At 43.5% G+C, this 27,912-nt stretch overlaps 1 protein-coding gene across 1 annotated transcript; it reads left to right on the top strand.

Moving 5' to 3' along the window:
• Positions 1-819: 819 nt before the first annotated feature.
• On the top strand, positions 820-21,165 carry LOC146573373 (NLR family CARD domain-containing protein 3-like). The gene is made up of 9 exons (XM_085278160.1): positions 820-853; positions 1,011-2,097; positions 2,182-2,274; positions 2,353-2,466; positions 10,315-10,387; positions 10,550-10,754; positions 10,863-12,660; positions 18,737-18,783; positions 18,925-21,165. Exons 2-9 carry the CDS (start codon positions 2,009-2,011, stop codon positions 19,452-19,454), a joined length of 2,949 nt encoding a protein of 982 aa, XP_085134286.1. The 5' UTR covers positions 820-853; positions 1,011-2,008; the 3' UTR covers positions 19,455-21,165.
• The last annotated feature ends 6,747 nt before the right edge of the window (positions 21,166-27,912 follow it).

Below are 27,912 nucleotides of genomic sequence, written 5' to 3' on the forward strand. Positions count from 1 at the left end.
ACTGACTGATTCACTGTCACCACAAGATGTGTCATGAGACGGTCTCCTTCAAACAAAGCAAACTCACCATGTTTAAGATGACAGTGAAAGAAACGGACGGGCAGAAAGCAGCACTGTGGTCAAATGAAGAGGTGCAGACCTTTTTGTGCACAGTGGCTGAAGAACAAATTCAGATGAAGCAGAATGAAGTGATCCGCATTGCAAAGGTTGGCTGCTAAAGGGACCAATGCACAGTAACCAGTGGCTTTAAAAACTGAAAAGTGATTACCGGGCCATCAAGGACCACAATGGCTGACGTGGGTCCAACAGACAGGACAGGAAGTGGTTTAATCAAACGGACGTCATTTATGGGCGCTGACCAGCGAGCACCTGGAGTGAGAGAGGCCTCGACTCACGGCACTGCTGGAGAACATGGTGACGTTTGTGAATGCTTTGTGTGTTTAATCGTAATTGTTCACTTTGAACAAGCCATGTTTCAATAACACTGTTGTCTCTTTGCAGATACAACGCTAGCTAGTTCTCTGTTTATGCTAACTCCATCCTCAGCTAGTTTTTGTGCTTACTGAGAGAACAACATAAAGTTCAAGCCACAGCTGAAGAACTACGCTTTCCTCCAATTTAATGTCATTTGTGTCCTTTTGCTGTGAAACCTTTTCTACATGCGAGGGCTTTTCATACATCTGGATTAGCATGGACCTCCAAGCTCCCCTGTTTGTTGCAGGGGCAACCTGCAGGCAGGTCCATTCCACTGCAGGGCAACCTGCACGTGGCGAATAAAATTTGAACTTGAACTTGTGCCCCAGCTCTAGTTGGTGTAGCGGTGCAGACGCCACACAGCGATGCCCCGTCACTGGTAAGAAATGGTGATGAAATTTCATACTACGTTGACTTTAGCAGTGATGGAGGAAGTGCACTTTTGTTTCATTTTCTTTCCTCCACTGTGTTTTTGCTCCATTTTTCCCATAATTCCTCTTGCATTGCATTGACCTTCCATTCTTCCTTTCCTGTAGGCGAGAGGAAGAGGACACAATGTAAACCTGGCTGTACTAGTGTGCTTGAGGCATGGCAGCAGAGGGCGTAGGGAGGAAAAGCCAAAACGGCACAGGTCGCTGCCTTCAGTTAGGCATCCCTGAGTGTGGTCGGTTACCTCGCTTCAGTAATGCGTGGCCACCGTGGCTGATGTTTCATCTCATCCATGGACTTTACCCCTTTGATGTAAAACAAAAGCAAAAGCTTTACATTTCTCTACTTTGTAGCTTTTGGTTCTAGGAGAGGTTTAGTACAGCTTCAGTGTTGCACATAGAAAATAATTTATACATGGCACATTGTAAATAGTTTGAATTTTCCAGAGCGTCATAAAGAATTTAGTGATTGTTGTTTGTGCATCATATATTTTTTTTCACGAATAACCAACATTTGGCACAGATGTGCCAGGATAACTCCTTTTGAAGAAAATAAAAACAGTCTCTCCTTTGCATTAAGTCATTGCACAAAAATCTACATCTGTTTATGTGCCAGAGAAAAAAATCCTTTATTGTATGTGTTTTGTTGTGTTTGTGACGTTCAGCCACACTGATGTGGTTCTACACTGTAATGGGACACCAGTCGATCTGAGTCGGGTTGATACTAATGGAAAAGGGCTTAAATGTGTCCTGGGCTCATTAACTCTTTAGCTGATTAACTTCTAGTTAGTTAGCTTAGCTAACAGTTAAAGTGTGATCACTGTGTAAGCAGTCAGCTTGGTCCTGAAATAAAGCTGCTCGCTGCCATTTCTACAGCCATGTTTGACCTGCTGCTTTGTTGAACTACAGTAATGGAGGATTTGGAGGCTGAACTTGGCTCTGTGGCACTTTTTGTAATGAACTGATAAAAACTGTCTCAGGTGGATGTTAGTCCAACACGTCAGACACGACCTCTGCAGCTCTCAGTTGATGTGCACTTGAATGCTTCGTGTTTCCTCTGCAGGTGAAGGTAGAAAGTGTGTGTGAGCTGATGTGAGTTCAGCTGCATGGATCAGTGTGAGGACAGAGAGGAGGGAGCCCCTCCCTCTAAAGCCACCCTGTGTGGGGAACATGAGAGCCAGACCAAAGCTCAGAGGTGAGATGACCATCTCTAACTGTCCATGACTCTTCTCCATGTCACAGCTCAGCACTCACATCTCTGCTCCATCATTATTCACAGGAACCCACCTGGACCTCCACCCAGCTCTGTGTCCTTACAGGGCGACCGAGTAAAAAAATTGATCAATAAATTTGAACAAAGACAGTTATCTGAGTAAGCTAATGTCACTGTTACAATGTCTCACATGTGATCAGCTTAGATGTGCTGTAATTTTATTTAACCTGTTTTTAGACTCCATCAGAGACTCAAACCTGGACCTAAACCCAGCTGTGTCTCCTTAAAGAGTGACCAGTCTGGAAATCACTGGATTAATTTTAAAGTCCAGCCTCCGTCTGCTGCAGAGAGGTGAGCTGTTAGTAAAATGAACTCTTTGATTTAACTGCTTGATGTTGTTGGATATAAACTGCAGTGCAAACACGTCATTCCCTCAATCCCATTTAAACCGTCTCTTAAAAACAAGCCTTTGGTTTCTAAACAACTGAAAATCTACTTCAGCAAACAGGAAGTGATACTCGTGCTCATGTTTTCTTCCATCAGTCACGTGCTGTATGTTGGAGGAAGTTGGAGGACGTAACACTAACTCTGCTGCACAGATTTCACTTTGACTCATAAAACTCAAAGCTTAAAAAATGATTCAAACACTAGTTTTTATTTTTACTTAAAACTGAAGTCACTCAACATTTTTCTCCACTTTTCTGAAAATCCATCAAATAAAAATCTTCTAAAATGTAGAAAAAAAAGTTTCCTCTCTGACTTTGTGCCTTTTGGAGATCAGTTCATCTGCTGCTCACTGAACTGTTGGCAGAAATGTGTGCTGCACATGGTAAACACACGTAACTATACTGACGACTGCTTTAAGCAGGTGACCGACACTAAAAAGTTAATTGTGCCAATTAAACTTTCATAGTGATAGTGTTCATATTATTATGTTGGGTGGTTGAGCAAGCAGATTGTTGGAAATTTCAGCATGCAGTTAATTTTTATTTTATTTTCCAGAGACTGGATTCCATTCCAGTACATCCCATTACAACCAGTACAGTTAGCTAACCAGGCGACGAAACCTCAGCACTTCAAGCCTCCCACACCATCGCTTTGGCAGTTGTTGCTAGCTGTATGCTGCCGTAGCTCAGTCAAAAGTAACTCAGGGAAGGATTTCAGCATGCTCAAGTCAAAAACTGGACTTTTCTCTACCAGCTGTATCAGAATAGCCTGATCACAACACACGTCAACTTTTGCTGCTGCCTTGGCGTAGTGTACGAAGGCACAAGGAAACAAATCTGACACTCCGCAATTTGCAACATCACGCCATGCAGAACAGCATGTTAACAAGTTTAAGCAGGGAAGGCCATGAAAGTTGCACTAGCAGGAAAGAAAAATGAAAGAGATGCCATTTAAAGCTCAAACAGGAAGTGCTGTCACTGAAAGAAAAAACTTATTTGTTCAAATTGATGTTGGTAAAAACATTAATCTGGTCGCTCCAGTGAGTTAGTTCCCTCTTAGGTCCCTTTGTGTCCCTGCCTCCCCAGTTGTGTCCTCGTGTCTGTCTGGTCTCTCTGTCTCCTTGGCTGTATGCGTTCCTTGTCTTGTCTCGTTAACATGTCTGCAGTTCTGGTCCTTGTGTTTTTCCTACATGGTCCCATGTTCTTCTTTTTGCGTCATGTGCTTTTGCCTCCCAGTCTGTTGTGTGTATTGATAGGTTTGTAACTTGAACCTATTCACTGGAACGTTGAAGACAATATAATTACACAGCCAGCAAGACACGAAGTAGGCAAAGTTCTTCATGTTTCTCGTGCACGGGAGAGAACCGGACAAACGCCGTTCCTTCGTTTGACCCCAGTCGCTCTCGTCCGCTCCCCCGTAACACTGCTCTTTTATTGAGGTTACATGAATATGCATAGGTTCATTAACATACGATGTATACATACACACAAAGCGTACCTTGCCTGTGCGTTGTGTAAGTGTGTGTGTGTGTGTGTGTGGGGGGGGGGGTCAGTGTGTGACCCCATAAAGACTTCCCTAAACCTGCTGGTCTGGAAGTCCAGCAGTTCATCTAAACAGATACGTTTATCCTACCATAAAACAATAAGACAAGGTACGAGCTCTCCCACGCTCCCAGAGTGCTCTGGAATGCACACAAAGTTTGCAGACTATTAAGGATCAAACCTCTACCAATCTACAACTAATTATAAAACTCTAAGCATATATAAGTAGATATTTCTAAGCATAAATGACAATCAACAATACAAACCTAACATGTATCACCATAAGTTTATCCCTATTCCCAGTGTCATGTCCATGCAATTTTGTTTGAGTCTGTATCTATTACTTCCTGTTTTATTTTTGTTAGTCATCTATCTTGTGTGCGTATGTTCAGGTTTACTTCTGCTGTCTTGATATACAGATTTAGTTCACCTGTGTTACCTGGTCTGTTCCATCTCCCTGATTACCTGGTGTGTATGTAACATACTCCACTCTTAGTTTACTCTTAATTTCCTTCAGTCTGTTGTGCTCTCCTGTCTGTCTGTTAGAGTAAAGCTGGAGCAAAATGACTGAAAAACCTAAGTTGACTGCCTTATGTTTTGTTATATCTGCCAGCTAATAAAGATTTGTCTACGAAAGTTCTCAGTCATCCAGGTCACTGTAGTCTAAGGAGTGTGGAAAGAAAAGCGTCTGGACTTCTTGAAGTTTCTTCAAGACGTTTCACCTCTCATCTGAGAAGCTTCATCAGCTCTAAGAACAGCTGGGGGGAGATCTGTGCTTTGAGTTAGTGTTTGTCTGTGGAGTAATGCATTTGGTTCACAACCCATATATGACAGTTCTAGTCAGATACCATTGTGTTCATGTTTCCCAAAAGGTTGTGTTACTTTCAACTACCTATTGTTACTAAATAGATAGATGAAAGCAACTGTGCTGTCAGGATTTGTGTTTAGATCTCCATCAGGTTCAGCAGTCAGTAAGCAAAAGTTAGCCAACCTTGTTTTGGTGGCTGGTTTCAGAAGTTGAGAAACTGCTAAGCATTCCAATGCAAAGCCTCAAAGAGTAGAAACACCAGTAGAAACACCACAGTTCCAACTACCAACCGCGAGCCAACCTACAACTTTGATGGTATTGTATGATAATGGACTTCATTTCCCTCGTGTGATCAGACAGATTGCTAAGCAAACACATATTTGCCCCAACAGTCAATCAATTCATAGATATGACTGGTAGACACATTTTATTTTCAGGTGTGCACATTTTCGGTGGGCTCTGAATTAGGGCTGCCACAAATGATTATTTTCATAGTCGACTAATCAGATCATGCGTCCACTGGACGTAAAACGTACAGCTTATTGCACCAGCAGCATCTGCTCTTATATAACTATCATTAGCTTACAGCGTGTTAAAGGTATGTGCTAACTAATAATAAAGGCAAGATGATAGTTTATTAAACTTTAATGAAAATGGCAGATTGTCTCAGTTGAGTTTAATAAACTCCCTGCTATCTAAAATAGGACAGGACACTGGAGTAAATTCTCGAGCATCTCACACTTCTGTTTAATCAGTTGTCTGCTTGACGTTTATTCAGCCGTGTGTAAACTGTAACTTTAATCTCAGCCAAACCGATTTACTCAGGAACAAATAAAACACTGAAAAATCCAAACAGTAACATGTTTAAGTTATCTAAGTGACTTATATATCATGTTTAACCTGAGTAGCGAAAGACCGCGGGGTCTAAAAATGATGTGCCGGGAGTCCGGTTTTCTCGCCAGCTCTAGTGAACCTTGAACCCCGGCTAGCTATCGAGCTGGTGGATAACAAACGTCTCCGAATACGTTGGAGCGCTTTTACAAATATGTGATGTTTTGATAAACCGAGCAGATATTTGAAGTTCGCACAGCTACGTTCTCACCTGATTAGGGATGGGTATTGATAAGATTTTAACGATTCCGATTCCATTTTCGATTCTGTTTAACGATTCGATTCCTTATCGATTCTCTTATCGATTCTTCTTTTTTTTTTAAAAAGGAGAACACTAAAGTCGATTAGTTTAGAACTGTGTTTTATATCTTCTCTTTGCCTAATGTTGAACACCTCAAAAACTGTCGGTATGTATTTTTCAAAACGCCCCTTAAACTTGAAGCAGTCAAACATATTCCTGGATGGAGTAGAGCTTGAATTAGCTCCAGAATTTAAATATCTTGGGGTCATTCTAGACCCAACATTATCCTTCAAGAGTCACATAAATAAAGTGTCCCAGGTACTTAAATTTAATAATCGAAATTTTAATCATATACGTAATAATTTAAATATGAATGTTGCAAAAACTTATTTTTACTCAATGATCATCTCTCATATGGACTATTGTTTGACGTCCTGGTCACTTGCTTGTCCAACAACACTTAAAACTATTGAAAACATTTATAAAAGAAGTTTAAAACTACTTGACAAAAAACCGACTTCCCACCACCACTGTCATGTGTTAAAAAAACATAAATTACTGAACTTCAATAACTTAGTGAAACTTAAAAGAGTGAGTTTAATATATAAAGTCTTACACTCCCTTGCTCCACCACCACTAAAGCAGTTCATTAGGCATAAAGAAAGCTCAGACAGGACCACTCGAGCTACAATCCGAGGAGACTTGTTTATACCCCACAGACGGACAGCATTTGGGCAGAACGTCCTCTCTGTCCAGGGTGGCCATCTGTGGAACAGTCTTCCTCAACCCATTAGAGAATGCTCGACATTCAATTTGTTTAAGGCAAAGGTTAAAAACTGGTTATGGACAAATCAAGTGTGTGATCATGTATAAGTTGTATAGTTTTAATGTTTTATTTGGGAACAGAATGGTGTGTATGTGTAAGTTTGGTGATGGAGTTTTTATTATGAATGAATGATGAATTTTTATGAATTATTATGTCTATTTTTATGCTTAAGGACAACAGATGGAAATTAGCCCTTGGCTATAATCTGGTATGTTTACATTCATGTAATTTTTTTTTTTACATTTATGTTCATTAACATGCACTGTCCTAAATAAATAAATAAATAAACAAGATAGAAATTTAGGAGTAACATGGCCTTACAAACCCAACAGTGAGATCTTAAGAGATTCACAGCCTATGGCTCTTCAATGGGGTGTCACAGGGTCCCCAGGAAAAAAAAATGTATATGTAAAATAATAAAATAAATATTCTTCTGTAGCAATAACAAAGTTTAACATAAATTATTCTGTAGCAATTACACAAGAATATCCAGTAATGTCCCTGCCTACAATTAAACATATTCACTTACCAAAGTGAAATCGGGGGCATCTGCTGTGGCAAATTGGGTGCAAGCCTTTGACCACAAACTTAGACACTGCTGGGTGACATTCGTCTATCCTGGCCTGAAAGGAGACGCTACCGGTAGACTGCAGCGAGAACTGCCAGCATCTGAGCCAGCCAGACTCTGTCTCTCTCATCATGGTTATCTAAATGCAACGCACAGTAATAGCAGGTTTTGTAATAAGGTAAATCGCGCTAACATAATATGGAATGCTAATTTATTAGTTACCTGCAGTATTAACGGGAGAGGACGTGGAAACGCTACCGCTGCTGCTGGGTTGAGCTTCGCTAGTCCGGAGCGGATCAAAAACACGACATTCGTTGAAAGCAATTGCGTGTTTTTTGAGCAAATGCTTTTGCATATTCGTAGTGTTTCCTCCCTTTGATGAAATCTCTACTTTGCAAGTATTGCACGTTGCCCTGTTGTCATCCTTTCTCATAAAGTGTAACCAAACTTTTGAGCGTTTGTGCCGCTCAGGCGCCGTGTTTCCTACTGGGTAAAAGACGCTACTCAACGTGATGACGTCATTCGGGGCGACTGGAATCGATAAGGGAATCGTTTTTAAAAGTGGCAAACGATTCCAAGGAATTGAAACAGTGGGAACCGGTTCTCAACAAGAACCGGTTTTCGATACCCATCCCTACACCTGATAATATGTTAAAAGTTTATTTTGTGACCCAGAAAGATTAATAAGAGTAATATTAAAACTAAGTAGCTGCCGCCATTGTTGGAAACTGGAATTGGCTGGGCAGCGCTATGAATTCTGGGATAGGTTGGGCCACGAAGGACACACCCAACCCATCCTTCAAATCTGGGGAAAAGACATTTTGTTGGCCGCATTAGGAGGAGTCTTCAAATTTGGACAGCCTTCGTTGCGTCACCGTAATGTAATGTAATCAGCCTACAAATGCAGCTTCCAAAAGATGCGGCCTCTGAATTTGGACACAGCAACGACACAGGACACTGCTTCTCCTTCTTTGGCGTTTAGCGCCAGCTGGCATCCTTGTGCATGCAGTGCTGCCATCTTCTGTTTCAGTCCGTTATTACACTCTTAAATCCTACTACTTACTCCTGCATCTTTGGGATCTTACAAAGCTTCAATCAACTCGTTGACTATTAAATTAGTCGTCGACAATTTTGATAGTCGACGTAATCGTGACTAGTCCGAATTTCCCAGAGGAATCCACCCGAGGGATTAATAAAGTTTTATCTAATCTAATCTAATCTATCTAGTCGACTAATCATGGTAGCCCTACTCTGAATGTGTTGGATCCTGCAGAGTTTTTATGCCACATGCCCTTCCTGACCCAAGATCAATTTCTGTGCACCAGTGCCTACTGATGCCAAGTGTGGTTTGGTCAGGAGTTGTGTCTGTAGATTTGTGACCTTATATTTCAGTTGAGAGAATATGTCTCATCTTGTGGAGTGACTTTGCTGAAAGAAAGGTGATACCTATGCTTAGAGGAACAGACAGCCTATGGGTTCTTAAACAGATAACTTGGGGGCGATCGTGGCTCAAGAGTTGGCAGTTCGTCTTGTAATCGGAAGTTTGCCGGTTCGAGCCCCGGCTCGGACAGTCTCGGTCGTTGTGTCCTTGGGCAAGACACTTTACCCTACCGGTGATGGCCAGAGGGGCCGATGGCGCGATATGGCAGCCTCGCTTCTGTCAGTCTGCCCCAGGGCAGCCCTGATGGCTACAACTGTAGCTGCCTCCAGCAGTGTGTGAATGTGAGAGTGAATGAATAGTGGAATTGTAAAGCGCTTTGAGGGCCCCGAAAAGTGCTTTCAGCTTTCGGCTGAACTGCGTGTGTAAGTAAATGGTAAATGGCCTGTATTTGTATAGTGCTTTTCTAGTCCCTAAGGACCCCAAAGCGCTTCACACTACATTCAGTCATTCACCCATTCACACACACATTCACACGATGGCAAGCGAGGCTGCCGGACACTGGCGCCACCGGGCCCTCTGACCACCACCAGTAGGCAAACATGGGGTTAGTATCTTGCCCAAGGATATTTGGCATGCAGCCAGGAGGCAGCCTGGGATCTAACCACCGACCTTCTGATTAGTGGCTGACCTGCTCTGCCACCTGAGCTACAGCGACCCCACAGCCGCAATAACGAAGTGTACTGAGACCTGTGAACATATGGTCAGTTCGGTCGTGCATCATTTACAGCGGTGCAGAAACCCAGGATTGGGGCACTAGAGACCCGACCACATGTTCACACTTCTTTATTGCGGCTGTTGACTTACACACGCGGTTCAGCCAAACACACATCAGCAACAACACGACCTAGTTCATTCTGTTTTAAGCTGGCGAGATGTGACTGGGCATACCACTCAGGTGCGTCTGCCTCCCCGCAGCCGTGCCGCTGACCACGCCCCGCCACAGCTCAGCAGTCAAAAAAAGGCTCACTGCAGCCACTAAGAGTCAATGGTATGAAACTTTCACTAAATTGTATATTTTTCATCTCTCTTCACAAGTTTCTGGATTTTTTTTTTTTTTTTTAAAAGACTAAGACTGAACTATATTTTTCCACGTTTGGCACATTTTCACATTCTGTTTAACTTTTTGCTTTTTTGAAAAACAACCATACTAATTACCGTGTCACCATTCTGCTTAGTTTGTAAACCAGAATCATGTATTTCATCTTGTTGTTGTCATCGTGTTGTTGAGTTAAGGAGTAACTATTGTCATCTGATGATCAAACTGTGTTTGAGATAAAATATAATGCTTTAAATACTTTTCAACTATGAATTTCTGTTGAAAATGAACTGTTGAACATTTACAGCTGCAAGGAGTCATCTAAATCGGTCATTGTCCAAATGTCTCTTGCTTGACCTTTACTCTCTGCTTGAACTAATTCTTCATGATTCCTCCACAGAGTGGACCAGGAGAGCTCAGAGGTTCAACGTGGTCAGTCTGCCCATCAAACACAGCTGGACTCCATATTTATGGTCTGTACATGTACAACAACTTCTTTTACATCTATTCTGTTCACAGTCATCTTCATGCTGCTCTTTGTAGACCAGCGGGGTGTCAGTGTGCCCAACATGGATCTGATGTTTGGCTCCATGATTTCAGTCTGATTGGCTCATTCATAAAGTATTCTGTTCCAGTTGCTGGAGGACAACATCATCACGTTTGTAAAGAACGAGCTGAAGAAGATCCAGAAGCTTCTGAGTCCAGATTACCCAGAATGCTTAGAGAGTCAAAGGGAAGAAGAAGAACAGAGGAAGAGGACCAGAGAAACTTTTGTGAAGATCACGCTGGACTTTCTGAGGAGCATGAAACAGGACGAGCTGGCTGACCACCTGCAGAGCAGTAAGAGGATTTAAACTGCTGGATTAATGGGAAATTTACTTATGTCTTTAGAGACACGTCAACATGTGCAATCAATAAATTGAGATTCTTACTCCTCTGTTCCTTTAGGAATTCCCATTGGAGCTTTTCAACATCATCTCAAATCTTTCTTGTCAAAGAAGTTCCAGCATGTGTTTGAGGGCATCGCTAAAGCAGGAAACCCGACCCTTCTGAATCAGATCTACACAGAGCTCTACATCACAGAGGGAGGGACTGCAGAGGTCAATGATGAACATGAGGTCAAACAGATGGAAACAGCATCCAGGAAACCAGACAAACCAGAAACAACCATCAGACAAGAAGACATCTTTAAACTCCCACCTGGAAGAGATGAACCAATCAGAACTGTGCTGACAAAGGGAGTGGCTGGCATTGGGAAAACTGTCCTAACACAGAAGTTCACCCTGGACTGGGCTGAAGGCAAAGCCAACCAGGACTTCCAGTTCATGTTTCCATTCACTTTCAGAGAGCTGAATGTGCTGAAAGAGGAAAAGTTCAGCTTGGTGGGACTTGTTCATCACTTCTTTACTGAAACCAAAGAAGCAGGAATCTGCAGCTTTGAAGACGTCCAGGTTGTGTTCATCTTTGATGGTCTGGATGAGTGTCGCCTTCCTCTGGACTTCCACAAAACTACAATCCTAACTGATGTTACAGAGTCCACCTCAGTGGATGTGCTGCTGATAAACCTCATCAGGGGGAAACTGCTTCCCTCTGCTCGCCTCTGGATAACAACACGACCTGCAGCAGCCAATCAGATCCCTCCTGGGTTTGTTGACATGGTGACAGAGGTCAGAGGGTTCACTGACCCACAGAAGAATAAGTACTTCAGGAAGAGAATTGGAGATAAGAAGCAGTCCAGCAGGATCATCTCCCACATCAAGACTTCACGAAGCCTCCACATCATGTGCCACATCCCAGTCTTCTGCTGGATCACTGCTACAGTTCTGGAGGATGTGCTGGAAACCAGACAGGGAGGACAGCTGCCCAACACCCTGACTGAGATGTACATCCACTTCCTGGTGGTTCAGGCCAAAGTGAAGAAGGTCAAGTATGATGGAGGAGCTGAGACAGATCCACACTGGAGTCCAGAGAGCAGGAAGATGATTGAGTCTCTGGGAAAACTGGCTTTTGATCAGCTGCAGAAAGGAAACCTGATCTTCTATGAATCAGACCTGACAGAGTGTGGCATCGATATCAGAGCAGCCTCAGTGTACTCAGGAGTGTTCACACAGATCTTTAAAGAGGAGAGAGGACTGTACCAGGACAAGGTGTTCTGCTTCATCCATCTGAGTGTTCAGGAGTTTCTGGCTGCTCTTCATGTCCATCTGACCTTCATCAACTCTGGACTCAATCTGCTGGAAGAACAACAAACAACCTCCAAGAACTCTGACACAAGAGAATCTACAGAGAAAAACTTCTACCAAACTGCTGTGAACAAGGCCTTACAGAGCCCAAATGGACACCTGGACTTGTTCCTCCGTTTCCTCCTGGGTCTTTCACTGCAGACCAATCAGGCTCTCCTACGAGGTCTGCTGACACAGACAGGAAGTAGCTCACAAACCAATCAGGAAACAGTCCAGTACATTAAGGAGAAACTAAATGAGAATCTGTCTGCAGAGAAAAGCATCAATCTGTTCCACTGTCTGAATGAATTAAATGATCGTTCTCTAGTAGAGGAGATCCAGCAGTCCTTGAGTTCAGGAAGTCTCTCCACAGATAAACTGTCTCCTGCTCAGTGGTCAGCTCTGGTCTTCATCTTACTGTCATCAGAAAAAAATCTGTTTGAGTTTGACCTGAATAAATACTCTGCTTCAGAGGAGGCTCTTCTGAGGCTGCTGCCAGTGGTCAAAGCCTCCAACAGAGCTCTGTAAGTAAACATGTGGTCACAGCTATTTTTTTAATTAACAGCAAACAGGTATCCACAACTAACAAAAGAAACATTACTGGGTGCTTATATCTGTAAAATCAGTAAAACTATTAAATGATCATCAGTAGTCACTTTATGCAAAGTGACTAGAAATTGTGAGTGTTTGTGAAATATTTCGAAGTGTAACCTCATCACTCAGGCTCCATTCAAGCCTCTATCTACACCACAAGCGTCTAGACTCTGGGCGGGGTCCTGCTCTAATCCCCGTCACCACTGGGAATCCATTCTGAGATGGGCCATCGGAGTCTTATCGCAAAATATCTCTATCTGAATTCTGTACATCAATACATTTTTTTCCCAAAAGGTGATTCTGTTCATCTGGATGTAGCGTTTTCAATGTGCTGTAGAAACAGTACATTTGCACACTGACCTCACATCCTAGTGAAAGAACAATGGTCTGTGAGGTCATTTCCTTGATCATTAATGTACAAATTATTATAAAGTTGCAAACTATTATAAGGCTTTTTATGAAGTTGAGGAAACCTGCAGTCAGTTGATTTTGAAGAACTTTTTTGGATGAGTGACAAAATGTTTCTCCCACTGGAAACGCTACGTCCAGATAAACAGAATCAACTTGTTGGGATTTACCTACCTGGATAATTGAGCATGCATCAAGACAATAAATCGTGTTCAGTTCCTTCTAATGGCCTCTAACTCGTTTTGCTTGTGGGTTCCTGCTGCCAGCCCCAAGAAGAATCTCCCTGCCTTTATTTTCTACAGCTTTGTCTTGTTACCCCCATTTCCATTTCCCCGATTAGTCTCGAGTTCCACTTCAATGTTTGTTATGATTTTGAATTTAGCGTGGTATTTTATTATTATGTGGACTTTATCAGTCAATAAATACCTTGCTTCTTCTTAGTTTGCCTTCTGTATCAAGCACTTTTGGTCCTATTTCACAAACTTTGTGATCCTTCAGATTGTTAGAGAATGCCATGACCAGTATGGACCCAGGAGAGAAACCATTTACACTGTGGAAAATGAGGCATCAGTGCCGACTTTATCTCACCACTTTGAGTGACCCTGATGTAAGGAGTTTGGTGATTGCTCTTTTTGCTTCTTGGAAATTATTCTCACAGAATTCTTTACTGCTCCAACCTGCCTGCCTTGTCCGGACTGGCCATCCTTCTAACCCTCAGTCGAGGTCACACCTCTATCTAAATTCCACACACCTGGGTTCGTCAATGCAAAGTCAATGAATGGTGCTAGATACCAGGATGATACCTCTTCCTTTTCCTCATGAACCGAGCCGGTCTGCTTGAACCAGCACCTTACTAGAGTCGAGTCAGCCAATTGTAATCTTGTAAGATGCTTTTATTTTTCTTGGAGTCTGTTCTTCCCGTGTCTGAAATGATGACTCCAGAAATTGTGCCTCCTGTTCCTGAACTAGCTAATCTTGAGGTTGCTCTTCCTGGGCCTTAGCTAGCTACCCCATATATTTTGAGCCTCTGCCTTAGCCAAACAAACTGGAGCATATGAGTCCTTTAATGCCTGAGCTTAAATAACCAGAGAAATGTTAATACAAACTTGAGCATTTTATGGTGCCAGAGATGTGCATCCTGATCTTGATCTTAAAGGGAAGCTGGCTGAACAAAAGACTAAGGCCACTGCTGCTAACGTGCCTGCTCTGCCTTTGTGGCTGGCTACAGGTTTAACTAACGGATGGACTCTCCTTTCCAGCACTCTGGCATAGACTTTCCGGGGGGGCTGAGGAGTTTGATCCCCCTGTAGTTGGAACACACCCTCCGGTCCGCCTTCTTGAAAATGGGGACCATCAACCCGGTCCAGGGGTACTGCCCCTGAACTCCAAGCAACATTACAGAGGCGTGTCAACCAGACAGCCCTACAACATCCAGAGCCTTTAGAAATTTGGGGTAGACCTTATCCACCCCAGGAGCTATACCACCACGGAGTTGTTTAACTGCCTCAGTGACCTCGCCCCCAGAGACTGGCGGGTCATCCCCTTCGTGATCAGACAAGGAGGTCCTCGAAGTATTCCTTCCACTGCCTGACTATTTTCTCAGTCGACGTCAGCTGCGCTCCAATCGCACTATACACAGTGCAGTGCACCTCTCCAGAGTCCCCTGACGGTTTGCCAGAATCTCTTCAAGGCAGTCTGAAAGTCTTTTTCTTTTTTCTTTTTTTTGGCCTCTCCGAAGTCCACCATTTGGTTCGGGGGTTACAACCACGACAGGCACCAACCACCTTGCGGCTGCAGCTCAATGCAGGATAGGATAGGATAGGATGGTGGTGATAGGATTACAAATTTGATCATCAACGTGTGGCCGAGAGCGTCCTGGTGCAATGTGCACTGGACACTCTTATGTTCGAAGATGGTGTTCATCATGGCCAAACTGTGGTTTGCACAGAAGTCCAACAACAAAACACAACCAGTGTTCAGATCCGGGAGGTTATTACTTCCAGTCACGCCCCTCCAAGTCTCACTGTCGTTGCCCACATGAGCATTGAAGTCTCCCTTTGTGACAACAGAGTCCCCAGGAGGAGCACCCTGCAGTACCCTACTCAGAAACTCCAAGAAGGCTGGGTACTCTGAACCGCCACTTGGCGCATAAGAAGGTCAGGACCCGTCCCCCAAATCGTAGGCGCAGGGAATAAATTCTCTCGTCCACTTGGAGCGGGGGCCCTGGTGGACCGATCCCCTAATCATGAACCAGAAATGATTTTTCTTAGTATGTTTAAAGTTTGTTTTCAACTTCTAATCAGCAGGTGAAGGAGGTGTTGTTTACAAAGAAAAACTGCTGCTTTTCAGGATACTTCATTCAATTTTCAAGGAGGAGCTTCATAAAACTAGCCAGTCAAAGTTAGGGTTGGGTCTTCTCCACACTGCACTTCATAAAGTGCTTTACAAACCTGGACATTATGACTAACAGGTGGATCTTCTAGTTTAAGTGCAGCTGGCCGGACACTATAGAACCACTTATAGCTAAAGAGACAGACAGTGAAAGAGGACAGTATATTCTTAGTTTGTAAACATCAAGCTCAGTGTTGCAGCCAAAGACAGAAAACAAATGATGCCCTTAACATCCTAGGACCTGGCATCCACATATGTGGAAATCACATTTTGGGTTTTCTAGACCAAAATACTAAATTGTGCTCTACAAGGGCCTGATATCCACTTACGTGGACATTATACTGCCACTGTTTTATCAAAATTTAAAACAAATGTCCTCATATGTGGATCTCGTTTTTCTCAGGAACAAAAGTCAAGTAAAAAAAAAATCTGGTAATTCTTTGGTTTTGCATATATCAGGTCTCAATCAGCCCAAATAGCAAAGTGAAATTATAAATGCACGCCATGAAAGAGTTCGGGTCTTAGGAGGTTAAAGTGATTTTTAGTTTTAATGTCCCCTTTCTCTGAGTTATTCATTCTCTCACTAACCAGCTAACATTAACTAACGTACGTCTATTAGCTGCAACCAACCTAACACATGACTTCATGTCTTTTACTGACACAAGATAAACATGTTTTTAAAACTTAAATCCAACTTCACGGACAGTGTTAAATCTGTCTGTTTTTTAGACTCCATGATGTAAATTTGCTAGGAAAAGAAGCTAAAGAAGCTTGTTTCCAACAGGGGTCATTCCATCTGATTTATTTTTTCTTTATAATTTTAAGATTAAAAAAATATATATAAAAAAAGTTACAGTCCAAAGCTGTGATATGATGATTGAAATCAGAAGTGATTTCATTATGATTTTTCAGACTTAGTCTCTGTAACCTGTCAGAGAGAAGCTGTGAAGCTCTTTCCTCAGTTCTCAGCTGTGAGTCGTCTAGTCTGAGAGAGCTGGACCTGAGTAACAGCATCCTGCAGGAATCAGAAGTGAAGCTTCTGTCTGATGGACTGAGGAGTCCACATTGTAAACTGGAAACTCTCAGGTCAGATCATCTGATATATATATATATATATATATATATATATATATATATATATATATATATATAAAAAACACCCAGCACGCCCCTGCGGGCGGTTTATCCTTCAAGCTCGGGTCCTCTACCAGAGGCCTGGGAGCTTGAGGGTCCTGCGCAGTATCTTAGCTGTTCCCAGGACTGCGCTCTTCTGGACAGAGATCTCCGATGTTGTTCCTGGGATCTGCTGGAGCCACTCGCCTAGCTTGGGAGTCACCGCACCTAGTGCTCCGATTACCACGGGGACCACCGTTACCTTCACCCTCCACATCCTCTCGAGCTCTTCTCTGAGCCCTTGGTATTTCTCCAGCTTCTCGTGTTCCTTCTTCCTGATATTGCTGTCATTCGGAACCGCTACATCGATCACTACGGCCATCTTCTTCTGTTTGTCTACCACCACTATGTCCGGTTGGTTAGCCACCACCATTTTGTCCGTCTGTATCTGGAAGTCCCACAGGATCTTAGCTCGGTCATTCTCCACCACCCTTGGGGGCATCTCCCATTTTGACCTCGGGACTTCCAGGTTATACTCGGCACAGATGTTCCTGTACACTATGCCGGCCACTTGGTTATGGCGTTCCATGTATGCCTTGCCTGCTAGCATCTTGCACCCTGCTGTTATGTGCTGGATTGTCTCTGGGGCATCTTTACACAGCCTGCACCTGGGGTCTTGCCTGGTGTGATAGACCCCAGCCTCTATGGATCTTGTGCTCAGAGCTTGTTCTTGTGCTGCCATGATTAGTGCCTCTGTGCTGTCTTTCAGTCCAGCTTTGTCCAGCCACTGGTAGGATTTCTGGATATCAGCCACCTCCTCTATCTGCCGGTGGTACATACCGTGCAGGGGCCTGTCCTTCCATGATGGTTCCTCGTCTCCCTCCTCTTTCTTGGGTTTCTGCTGCCTGAGGTATTCACTGAGCACTCGGTCAGTTGGGGCCATCTTCCTAATGTATTCTTGGATGTTCGTTGTCTCATCCTGGACTGTGGTGCTGACACTCACCAGTCCCCGGCCCCCTTCCTTCCGCTTAGCGTACAGCCTCAGGGTGCTGGATTTGGGGTGAAACCCTCCATGCATGGTAAGGAGCTTTCTTGTCTTTATGTCAGTGGCTTCTATCTCCTCCTTTGGCCAGCCTATTACCCCAGCAGGGTACCTGATCACGGGCAGGGCGTACGTGTTGATGGCCCGGATCTTGTTCTTACCATTCAGCTGACTCCTCAGGACTTGCCTGACCCTCTGCAGGTACTTGGTGGTTGCAGCTTTTCTAGCGGCCTCTTCATGGTTCCCATTCGCCTGTGGGATCCCCAAGTACTTGTAACTGTCCTCTATGTCTGCAATGTTGCCTTCTGGTAGTTCAATCCCCTCAGTTCTGACTACCTTCCCTCTCTTTGTTACCATCCGACTACACTTCTCCAGTCCGAACGACATTCCAATGTCATTGCTGTGTATATATATATACATACATATACAGTGGGGAAAAAAAGTATTTAGTCAGCCACCGATTGTACAAGTTCCCCCACTTAAAATGATGACAGAGGTCAGTAATTTGCACCAGAGGTACACTTCAACTGTGAGAGACAGAATGTGAAAAAAAAATCCATGAATTCACATGGTAGGATTTGTAAAGAATTTATTCGTAAATCATAATAGGACCTGTCCTATTATGGCAGTGATGGAAAGCAGTGGAATTGTGTGTTTTTTTTCTAGGGGGGGGTTAGTTTACATGGCGAAGAGGGACTTTGAAATTCATCTGATCACTCTTTCTCACTCTCAAAACTTTTGTACACCACTGAACAGTAACCACACTGACACAAAGAGATGGAAAACAGCTGGCAGCAAAGGCAGAGAGGTGTCTTTTCCAGCTAAGCAGAAGAGGAATATAAAGATAATGAAGGTCACAGTTTGAATCAGTCACATTTCAGTCAATACAGTGGTGCACTGACAGATCCAGGATCAGTCCAAATCATCAGCAGTGTATTTGTGAAAATGTTGGATTGTTCCTTTATCAGTGTCTATCAGTCTGTGTATGAGAGCCATGTAATGTCCATGTGTGCATGCTGACTGTGCTGCTCTGACCCCCCTCCTCCTTTCAGGGTGGAGCCTGCTGGAGAACAATGGTTGACACCAGGTCTGAGGAAGTGTAAGTGTGTTTTTAAAGGGATTCATGAAAACAAAGCAGCACACATTCACATCTCTGATGTCAGGAGTCATCAAAGTGTCAATCAATGAACAGATGATGGATCAATAACTACAGCTGGATTGTGTTTGTTCTCTCCATCAGATTCCTGTCAACTCACAATCGACACAAACACAGTGAACACAAAGCTCCAACTGTCTGACAACAACAGGAAGGTGACACATGTGGAGGAGGTTCAGTCGTATCCTGATCATCCAGACAGATTTGATGTTTATCATCAGCTGCTGTGCACAAATGGTCTGACTGGTCGCTGTTACTGGGAGGTCGAGTGGAGAGGATGTGTTCATATATCAGTGAGTTACAGAAGAATCAGAAGGAAAGGAAACAGTAAAGACTGCGTGTTCGGATGGAATCCTCAGTCCTGGACTCTGAGCTGCTCTGATGATGGTCCTCAGTCTCTCAGGCACAATAACAGAACAGCATTTATCTCCTCCTCCTCCTCCTCCTCTGTCTCTAACAGAGCAGCAGTGTATGTGGACTGTCCTGCTGGAACTCTGTCCTTCTACAGAGTCTCTGACACTCTGATCCACCTCCACACCTTCAACACCACATTCACTCAAACTCTTTATCCTGGGTTTTGGTTCTATCCTGGTTCCTCAGTGTCCCTGTGCTGAGTGGAGTGTAAAGAGTGTCGTCCTGTTAGAGAAACACTCTGACTGTTGGATAGATAGTTCAGTCTGTACATGTCTGTCTCTTTCACGCAGAAACACGTTTTCAGATTCATGGATTCAATCAGTTGATGTTTTAAACTCTTCTAAATGATTGTAAACTTCTTGCTCTTCAGTCCTTTAAAGATGGAAGCTCCCATTATTCCAGGATCCACATGTTGTTTTTCTGTCTTTTTCCACTCAAAGCTTCACAGTGAATATCAGTATGTTGTGTTTCTCTGAAGCTCTGTTGTTCATCTCTTCATCTGAGCTATCACCCTCCCCTTGCTGTTCAACTGAGAACAAGGCACAATTTGCAATTGCATTAATCCAGGGTTCATTTCTCTCTCAACCGGAAGAATGGAAAGAGACGACGAGGAAGACCCAAAATAACATGGAGGTAGGGCTGGGCCATATTATACCGTTCACGGTAATACCGGTATAATGTTAGGCAACGATAGGAAAATGAAATATCGCGATAGAATATGAGTAAAACGCGCATGCGCAGTGCCTTTGTTTTCATACGCACATGGCCGATTGTTGAGTGAAACAGATGAACCAGAATTGGTTTGTAAAAATGGTGCAACTTCAGTGATGTGGAACTGGTTTGGTGTTTGTCCGTCAGATACACGACAAAGCACATTTTTTTGCAGAACATACAAGCGGCCGTCGTTATTGTCATATTTGTCGGATTAAGATGCTCTTAAATCTGGAAGTAATCTGGGTCCTAAACTCCGTACACTTCAGGTCAAACGAACACTGCAGCATCACTGAGAGTTAAAAACTGTCTAAATTATTTCATCTTTAATAAAACGATCAGCATTGCTGCTTTACCAGGTGTAACTATGAAGTTTAACTTCCAGGCATCCATGAAAACAAAATGTATTACATTTAACGGAGTTAGAAGTTAGCAGGAAGCTAGCGGAAGTTAGCTCGCTAGTTTCGCTAGTTACCTAAGCATGATATAGCATGTTCTGACTGAGAGATTTCTGAAAAAAATCAAACGTACAGCTCTGCTATCACTTCCAACATAAATGAAGACAGGAAACTAAACAGCAGTGACGTTTGCAGGGTTACTGAAGTTGGGCTAGCTGGTATATATTGATGTGCTACGTGATCGCTAGCGACACAGCTATGTTAGCATAACATAAACAGTGAAGCTGGAGGACGAACACTAACACTTTTCCACCTATAAAAGTTAACGTTAAGGTTCCTGATAGTTAAAGACAAATGCAATCGCATGGCAGGATGCTGTAAACGGACCAAACTTCAGTCAGGAGAACAACTGAGATAATCCATCCACAATACGAGGTTAGTCATTAATATACTGCAACAACATGGGAATAGAGCAGCTGCCTGAGAATTCAACATTAATGAATCAATGGTACAGAAGTGGAGGAAGCAAGAAGAATGAATTTAATAAAGTTTGATTTATCTGACTGCTTTGTTTCGCTTAATGTGCCTTATAATCCCGTGCACCTTATGGTCCGAAAAATACGTACTGCACACTGCAGTTTAATGTTGCAAAGCACCTCTTTTTAACTTCAGTGGATATTATACATGGTTATGCTCAGGATATGTCAGCCCATTTCTACTGGAAATGCCTTTTGGTTAAACTTTCAGCAAGGAATTTGCATTTGCACTGTTACATTTTTATAAAGCTTTAATGTACATAAAAACCAGCTTCTTGTTTAAGTGAAAATAAATGGAAGGTTGTCTTTTTGCGCTAGTAATGTTGTGGAGTTGTATTTTGTCTCGCATCAATTATATCGTCAGTTATATCGTTATCGCAAATTTTCAAATATATATCGTGATAAATATTTTTGGCCATATCGCCCTGCTGTACATGGAGGAGGACTTTCCTTGAAGTCCTTATCCTCCCTCGCTGGTGTCTGACACCAGCGAGGGAGACCCAGCAACACGCTCAGACACAAACTGGTTCATCACAAAGACAAAACTCCAAAACACAGTCTTAACAATGTGGTGTATGCTGTACAGTGCAGCGAGGAATGCCCAGACCTCTACATTGGAGAGACCAAACAGCCACTTCACAAGCGCATGGTACAACATAGAAGAGCCACCTCCACAGGACAAGACTCAGCTGTCCATCTGCATCTAAAGGTCAAAGGTCACTCTTTCGAGGATGCCAATGTTCACATTTTGGACAGAGAGGACAGATGGTTTGAAAGAGGAGTGAAAGAAGCATCTATGTCCACTGTGAGCGACCATCTTTGAACAGAGGCGGTGGTTTACGACACCAACTCTCTGCCATCTATAATCCAGTTTTGAGATCCCTTCCCAGACGCCTTAACACCCACTCACATCCTGGGCCATCTGACCTCAGGAATTCGCATGATAAGGTGGGGCCAGGTTTCACAATGAGCTCACCCGAAACTCTGGCTGATTGGGACCCACACCCAGTTTCACACCTTGGCTCAGGCGATTAGAGGATCATCAGGGGGTTCTTTGTCCCTCTGTGGGGGGAAACTCCCACTAGGTTTATATCTGGGACTCTCCACCATTTGACCTTAGAATTGAAGAAGCTTCTCGGATGAGAGGTGAAACGTCTTCAAGCAACTTAAAGAAGTCCAAACGTTTTTCTTTCCAAGCTCCTTAGACTACGATGACCTGGATGACTGAGAACCTTCACAGTCACTTTCCTTGAAGATTTACGCTCGGTCGAACTGTCATGTGATGAAGCAACAACTGCTGCGATGGACCGGGTTTGATGGCGTCCACTTGTCGCCCAATGCGCCGATCGGCGCGAGAGGATCTAAGTCTAAGTAAGTTAATCCAGTGGTTCCCAAATTTTTTTTGCTAGACCCCCCTTTGTTTTACAAGAAAATCCCCCCTGGCACATCCACAACTACACAGGTATTTTTGAAAACGCAGTTTTTCTATGCATTTAGGCCTTTTGTCCACACATAATCACCGAAAATTGAGATTGTTAAAAACTCCTGCCAGGGTGGAGATTTTTGAAAACCCGTTTTTTGTGTTTTTGTGTGGAAAAGGAATATGGAGTTCGCCACGCAACATCAAAGGTGTGTGCCTTTTTTGACGTCACGCTGTTCGCCTGTAACAGGGCGGCCCTTAGCGGCTGGAAACACAGTGAGATGGACCGAGGCAAGTGTAGTGGAACAAAGTATTTATTTGCTATACAGCTCTCCTTACAACAATTAATTTGTCGAGCTTCTTCACAGCACAAAAAATCCATCCTCTAATGACAACTGGCAGCCTTAAATATGTTCAGCTGTCACAGACTTAACCATTATTCCACTCTCAGGTAAATTCTTAAATCCCAACCTTCCACCACAGTATCCAATATATCAATAAGAATAAATAAATACATTTTCACATTTACATATTAATAAATATTTCACACTTTAATGTTACACCAAACCCAATATTATAAAAACCCAGAAACCCAAGCACAAAAAGATTCACCACACTCTCTTTACCAATGGCCTCTCCCGGAACCTTTAAATGGTGTCTGGACCCCCAGGGAAACATTTGCCCAAACACCTTGAAGAGGACACAGGCAAGAAAGGTGAGTAATCATTATCTTACACTCATTTGCACCACTTTTATCCCTAGATTTCACACACACTTGCATTAGTTTTCCTTACTGGTAAACCTTAATAACTATCTCAATCACCATTCTTCTCTCCTGACAGACAACCACCACATTCCTTGATGAGGAGCAGCTGTGCAGGATCTGAAATAAGGCTACCAAGTGATTTTAAAATTCCCAATAAATAGTCAATAAATATTTAACCTTCTTGTGTGCAAATCCATGCTTAAAGTGCAATGCTAAATAAAGTGCTTGATAAGGTGCTTTTAATAAAGTGAAAGGTGTGCTCTAAAGTGCTATACAGATAATATAAATAAATATAGTAAGGGAGTCCTCTTCCTTACATCGCCACATTATTGTTTACATGAGATGAATTTCTACAATGGCTGATAGAGACAAAATGCTGTTGCTGTTATTCTGACTATCTGCAGATTTTACATTTTTACATATACACACACAGTTACTGTCCCTCCATTTAGAAAGGCAGAGGCGTCAGAGTGAACTTCTACATTTAACACAGATGCTCTTACAACCAGTCCTGATTCCAACATCATCATCAGTGTTGGGTAAGTTACTTTAAATTAATAACTTAGTCACATTACTAGTTATTTCTATCAAAAGTAACTCAGTTACTTCAAGTTACCCGTTACTTTCAAAGTAACTACAGGGAGTGCAGAATTATTAGGCAAATGAGTATTTTGTCCACATCATCCTCTTCATGCATGTTGTCTTACTCCAAGCTGTATAGGCTCGAAAGCCTACTACCAATTAAGCATATTAGGTGATGTGCATCTCTGTAATGAGAAGGGGTGTGGTCTAATGACATCAACACCCTATATCAGGTGTGCATAATTATTAGGCAACGTCCTTTCCTTTGGCAAAATGGGTCAAAAGAAGGACTTGACAGGCTCAGAAAAGTCAAAAATAGTGAGATATCTTGCAGAGGGATGCAGCAGTCTCAAAATTGCAAAGCTTCTGAAGCGTGATCATCGAACAATCAAGCGTTTCATTCAAAATAGTCAACAGGGTCGCAAGAAGCGTGTGGAAAAACCAAGGCGCAAAATAACTGCCCATGAACTGAGAAAAGTCAAGCGTGCAGCTGCCAAGATGCCACTTGCCACCAGTTTGGCCATATTTCAGAGCTGCAACATCACTGGAGTGCCCAAAAGCACAAGGTGTGCAATACTCAGAGACATGGCCAAGGTAAGAAAGGCTGAAAGACGACCACCACTGAACAAGACACAAGCTGAAACGTCAAGACTGGGCCAAGAAATATCTCAAGACTGGTTTTTCTAAGGTTTTATGGACTGATGAAATGAGAGTGAGTCTTGATGGGCCAGATGGATGGGCCCGTGGCTGGATTGGTAAAGGGCAGAGAGCTCCAGTCCGACTCAGACGCCAGCAAGGTGGAGGTGGAGTACTGGTTTGGGCTGGTATCATCAAAGATGAGCTTGTGGGGCCTTTTCGGGTTGAGGATGGAGTTGAGCTCAACTCCCAGTCCTACTGACAGTTTCTGGAAGACACCACCTTCAAGCAGTGGTACAGGAAGAAGTCTGCATCCTTCAAGAAAAACATGATTTCCATGCAGGACAATGCTCCATCACACGCGTCCAAGTACTCCACAGCGTGGCTGGCAAGAAAGGGTATAAAAGAAGAAAAACTAATGACATGGCCTCCTTGTTCACCTGATCTGAACCCCATTGAGAACCTGTGGTCCATCATCAAATGTGAGATTTACAAGGAGGGAAAACAGTACACCTCTCTGAACAGTGTCTGGGAGGCTGTGGTTGCTGCTGCACGCAATGTTGATGGTGAACAGATCAAAACACTGACAGAATCCATGGATGGCAGGCTTTTGAGTGTCCTTGCAAAGAAAGGTGGCTATATTGGTCGCTGATTTGTTTTTGTTTTGTTTTTGAATGTCAGAAATGTATATTTGTGAATGTGGAGATGTTATATTGGTGTCACTGGTAAAAATAAATAATTGAAATGGGTATATATTTGTTTTTTGTTAAGTTGCCTAATAATTATGCACAGTAATAGTCACCTGCACACACAGATATCCCCCTAAAATAGCTAAAACTAAAAACAAACTAAAAACTACTTCCAAAAACAAAAAAAATCGGCCCGGGCATTTTGACTAGAGGCTGGCCGCCATTATAGGAAAAATCATAAAGCCTTTGAATGAAAACAAACGCTGTTGTGGCAGTGATGTACACGGTTCTGTTGGTATATATGTATCAATCTATCAATCATATGTTGTAAGCTTCAGATAATTATTTATTAAAAGCGAGACATTTTAAATGAGAATAAGAAAGAAAAGTATTTCCTTGTGCCCCCCTTTCCCTGTTAATGCTCTACCTGCCCCCCGACAAAACTTTGCTAGACCCGCCCCTGCACAGTTACCAGCTGTCAGCTACTTAGAAAAGGATCCTGGGGTTATTTGTCTCTCAGAAACAGTTCATAACTTCCCTTCAACTCATTCATGTTAACTAAAAGGTAAACCTGTTTCTCCATCACAGATCTGATGATTCAGTAAGGACATCTCCTGGTTTCATCTTCATGTTTCCCTCTCACCACATATCCAAACCGACATCATGACCAGCAGGTTTACAGCTGTGGCTCCAGCAAACATCAGCTGATACTAGAAATTAATATTAAATAAATTCTAACAACAGCTGATCAAGCTTAAACGTGCTGCTGTTGTTTAGCGCAACATCTGCTGGTTTCCTCTTTCTTTCGATAAACAAACAAGAGAGACGATCAGCTGATCATTGATCAGTTTCATGATTGAAGTAGCAACAGGAGACGGAGGGGGGAGTATGAGAGAAGAAGAGGCAGCTGTGCAGCGTAAAGATGCAGAATAAATCCAGCTTTGTGTCTTTTTCATTGTAGCTGAAGTTCGCGACAAACTGTTCTTTTCAGCTCAATAAGAAACGCGTAATATTTTCTCTGAATTCGGGACGATTCCGAATTTTTACAGGACGGTTGGCAACTCTACGAACTAACCTTATGAATAAAATAAAGTTCACTATCAGCAACATCATAGCACCCACCCAGCTGTATAGAAACTCCATCATGCTAGCTAGCACACAGTACGAGTTATTGTAACTGACGGTAAAAAGTCAGCACAGCGAAAATAAACTCCACCTAAACTTGGTTCATATCTGACCCAGATAGACTGCAGGTCATAACTTCTTACCTGAAGTTCAGTTCACCTGACACTCGGACCGGCGGCCGCCTCGGGTCTCTGCTCCTCCTGCCTCCCATTTCCCTCATCCACCTGCTGGCCTCCACCACTTGCTAATGTTACTGAATCTGTGGAAGCTCCGCAACAGCCACCACCAAACAATTGAGTTATTTTTACACATCTGCCAGCATCTGGCCAATCCACCACCTTTCATTGTTTATACTGTTACGGAAAAAAACAAACATTCGCACATCAAAACGAAAAATCATCATCGGCCCACCGGGTCCAGCTATGGCTGCGTATGTGTTTAGTAGTAATTTGTTTTTGTAGAGGGCTAGCATAGCAACTGTTTTCGAGGGCATTGCCATATTGGAATCCCGATTTCTCTGACGAGGCTAACCAGAACGCCGTTTCCTGGAGTGTGACATTATTCCCAGGTCCGTGTTCCAAGGTAAGTCGAACGCAACACGAATCTAAATCCCAGTAACGATTAATGCCTTCCTGATTTTAGCATAATAACTAGTTACCGTGCTCCATAAAATTATGAACAGAATCAGTAACAAAGGGCAGCCCTGGCGGCGCCCATCACCCACCAAGAACGAGTCCAACTTATTGCCGGCTATGCGGACCAAGCTCTTGCAACGGTCGTATAAGGACTGAATGGCCCGTATCAATGGGCCAGACACCCCATACTTCCGAAGCACCCCCCATAGGACCCCCTGAAGGATACGGTCAAATGCTTTCTCCAAGTCCACAAAACACATGTAGACTGGTTGGGCAAATGCCCATGCGCCCTCGAGTATCCTCGAGAGGATAAAGAGCTGGTCCAGTGTTCCACAACCAGGACAAAAACCACGTTGTTCCTCATGTATCTGAGGTTCAACTAGTGGACGGACTCTCCTCTCCAGCACCCTGGCATAGACTTTCACAGGGAGGCTGAGGAGTGCGATCCCCCTGTAGTTGGAACACACCCTCCGGTCCCCTTTCTTAAAGATAGGAACCACCACCCCGGTCTGCCAGTCCAGGTGTACTGCCCCTGATCGCCACGCAACATTGCAGAGGCGTGTCAACCAAGACAGCCCTACAACATCCAGAGCGTTCAGGATCTCGGGGCGAGCCTCATCCACCCCAGGGGCTCTGCCACCAAGGAGTTGTTTAACTGCCTCAGTGACCTCGCCCCCAGAGACTGGCGGGTCATCCCCTTCGTCATCAGACTCTGCTTCCTCCACGAAAGATGTGCCAGTGGGATTGAGGAGGTCCTCGAAGTATTCCTTCTACCGGCCAACAATTTTCTCTGTCGAAGTCAGCAGCGCTCCAATCGCACTATACACAGTGCAGGTAGAGCACTGCTTTCCCCTCCTGAGTCGCCTGACGGTTTGCCAGAATCTCTTCAGTCCGAAAGTCTTTTTCCATGTCCTCTCCGAACACCTCCCACAAACAAGTTTTTGCTTCAGCCACTGCCCGCGCCACGTTCCGCTTGGCCTGTCGGTACCTATCAGTTGCCTCCGAAGTCCCACAGGCTAACTAAGCCCGATAGGACTCCTTCTTCAGCTTGGTGGCTTCCCTCACCTCTGGTGTCCACCATTTGGTTCAATGGTTTCAACCATGACAGGCACCAACCACCTTGCTCAATGCAGCAGCTTCAGCAATGGAGATGCTGAACG

This window comes from Mchenga conophoros, linkage group LG6 (genome assembly GCF_057382185.1).
Source record: "Mchenga conophoros isolate Kocher_MC1m ecotype Shallow Benthic linkage group LG6, M_conophoros_male_GT1.1, whole genome shotgun sequence".
NCBI lineage: Eukaryota > Metazoa > Chordata > Actinopteri > Cichliformes > Cichlidae > Mchenga > Mchenga conophoros.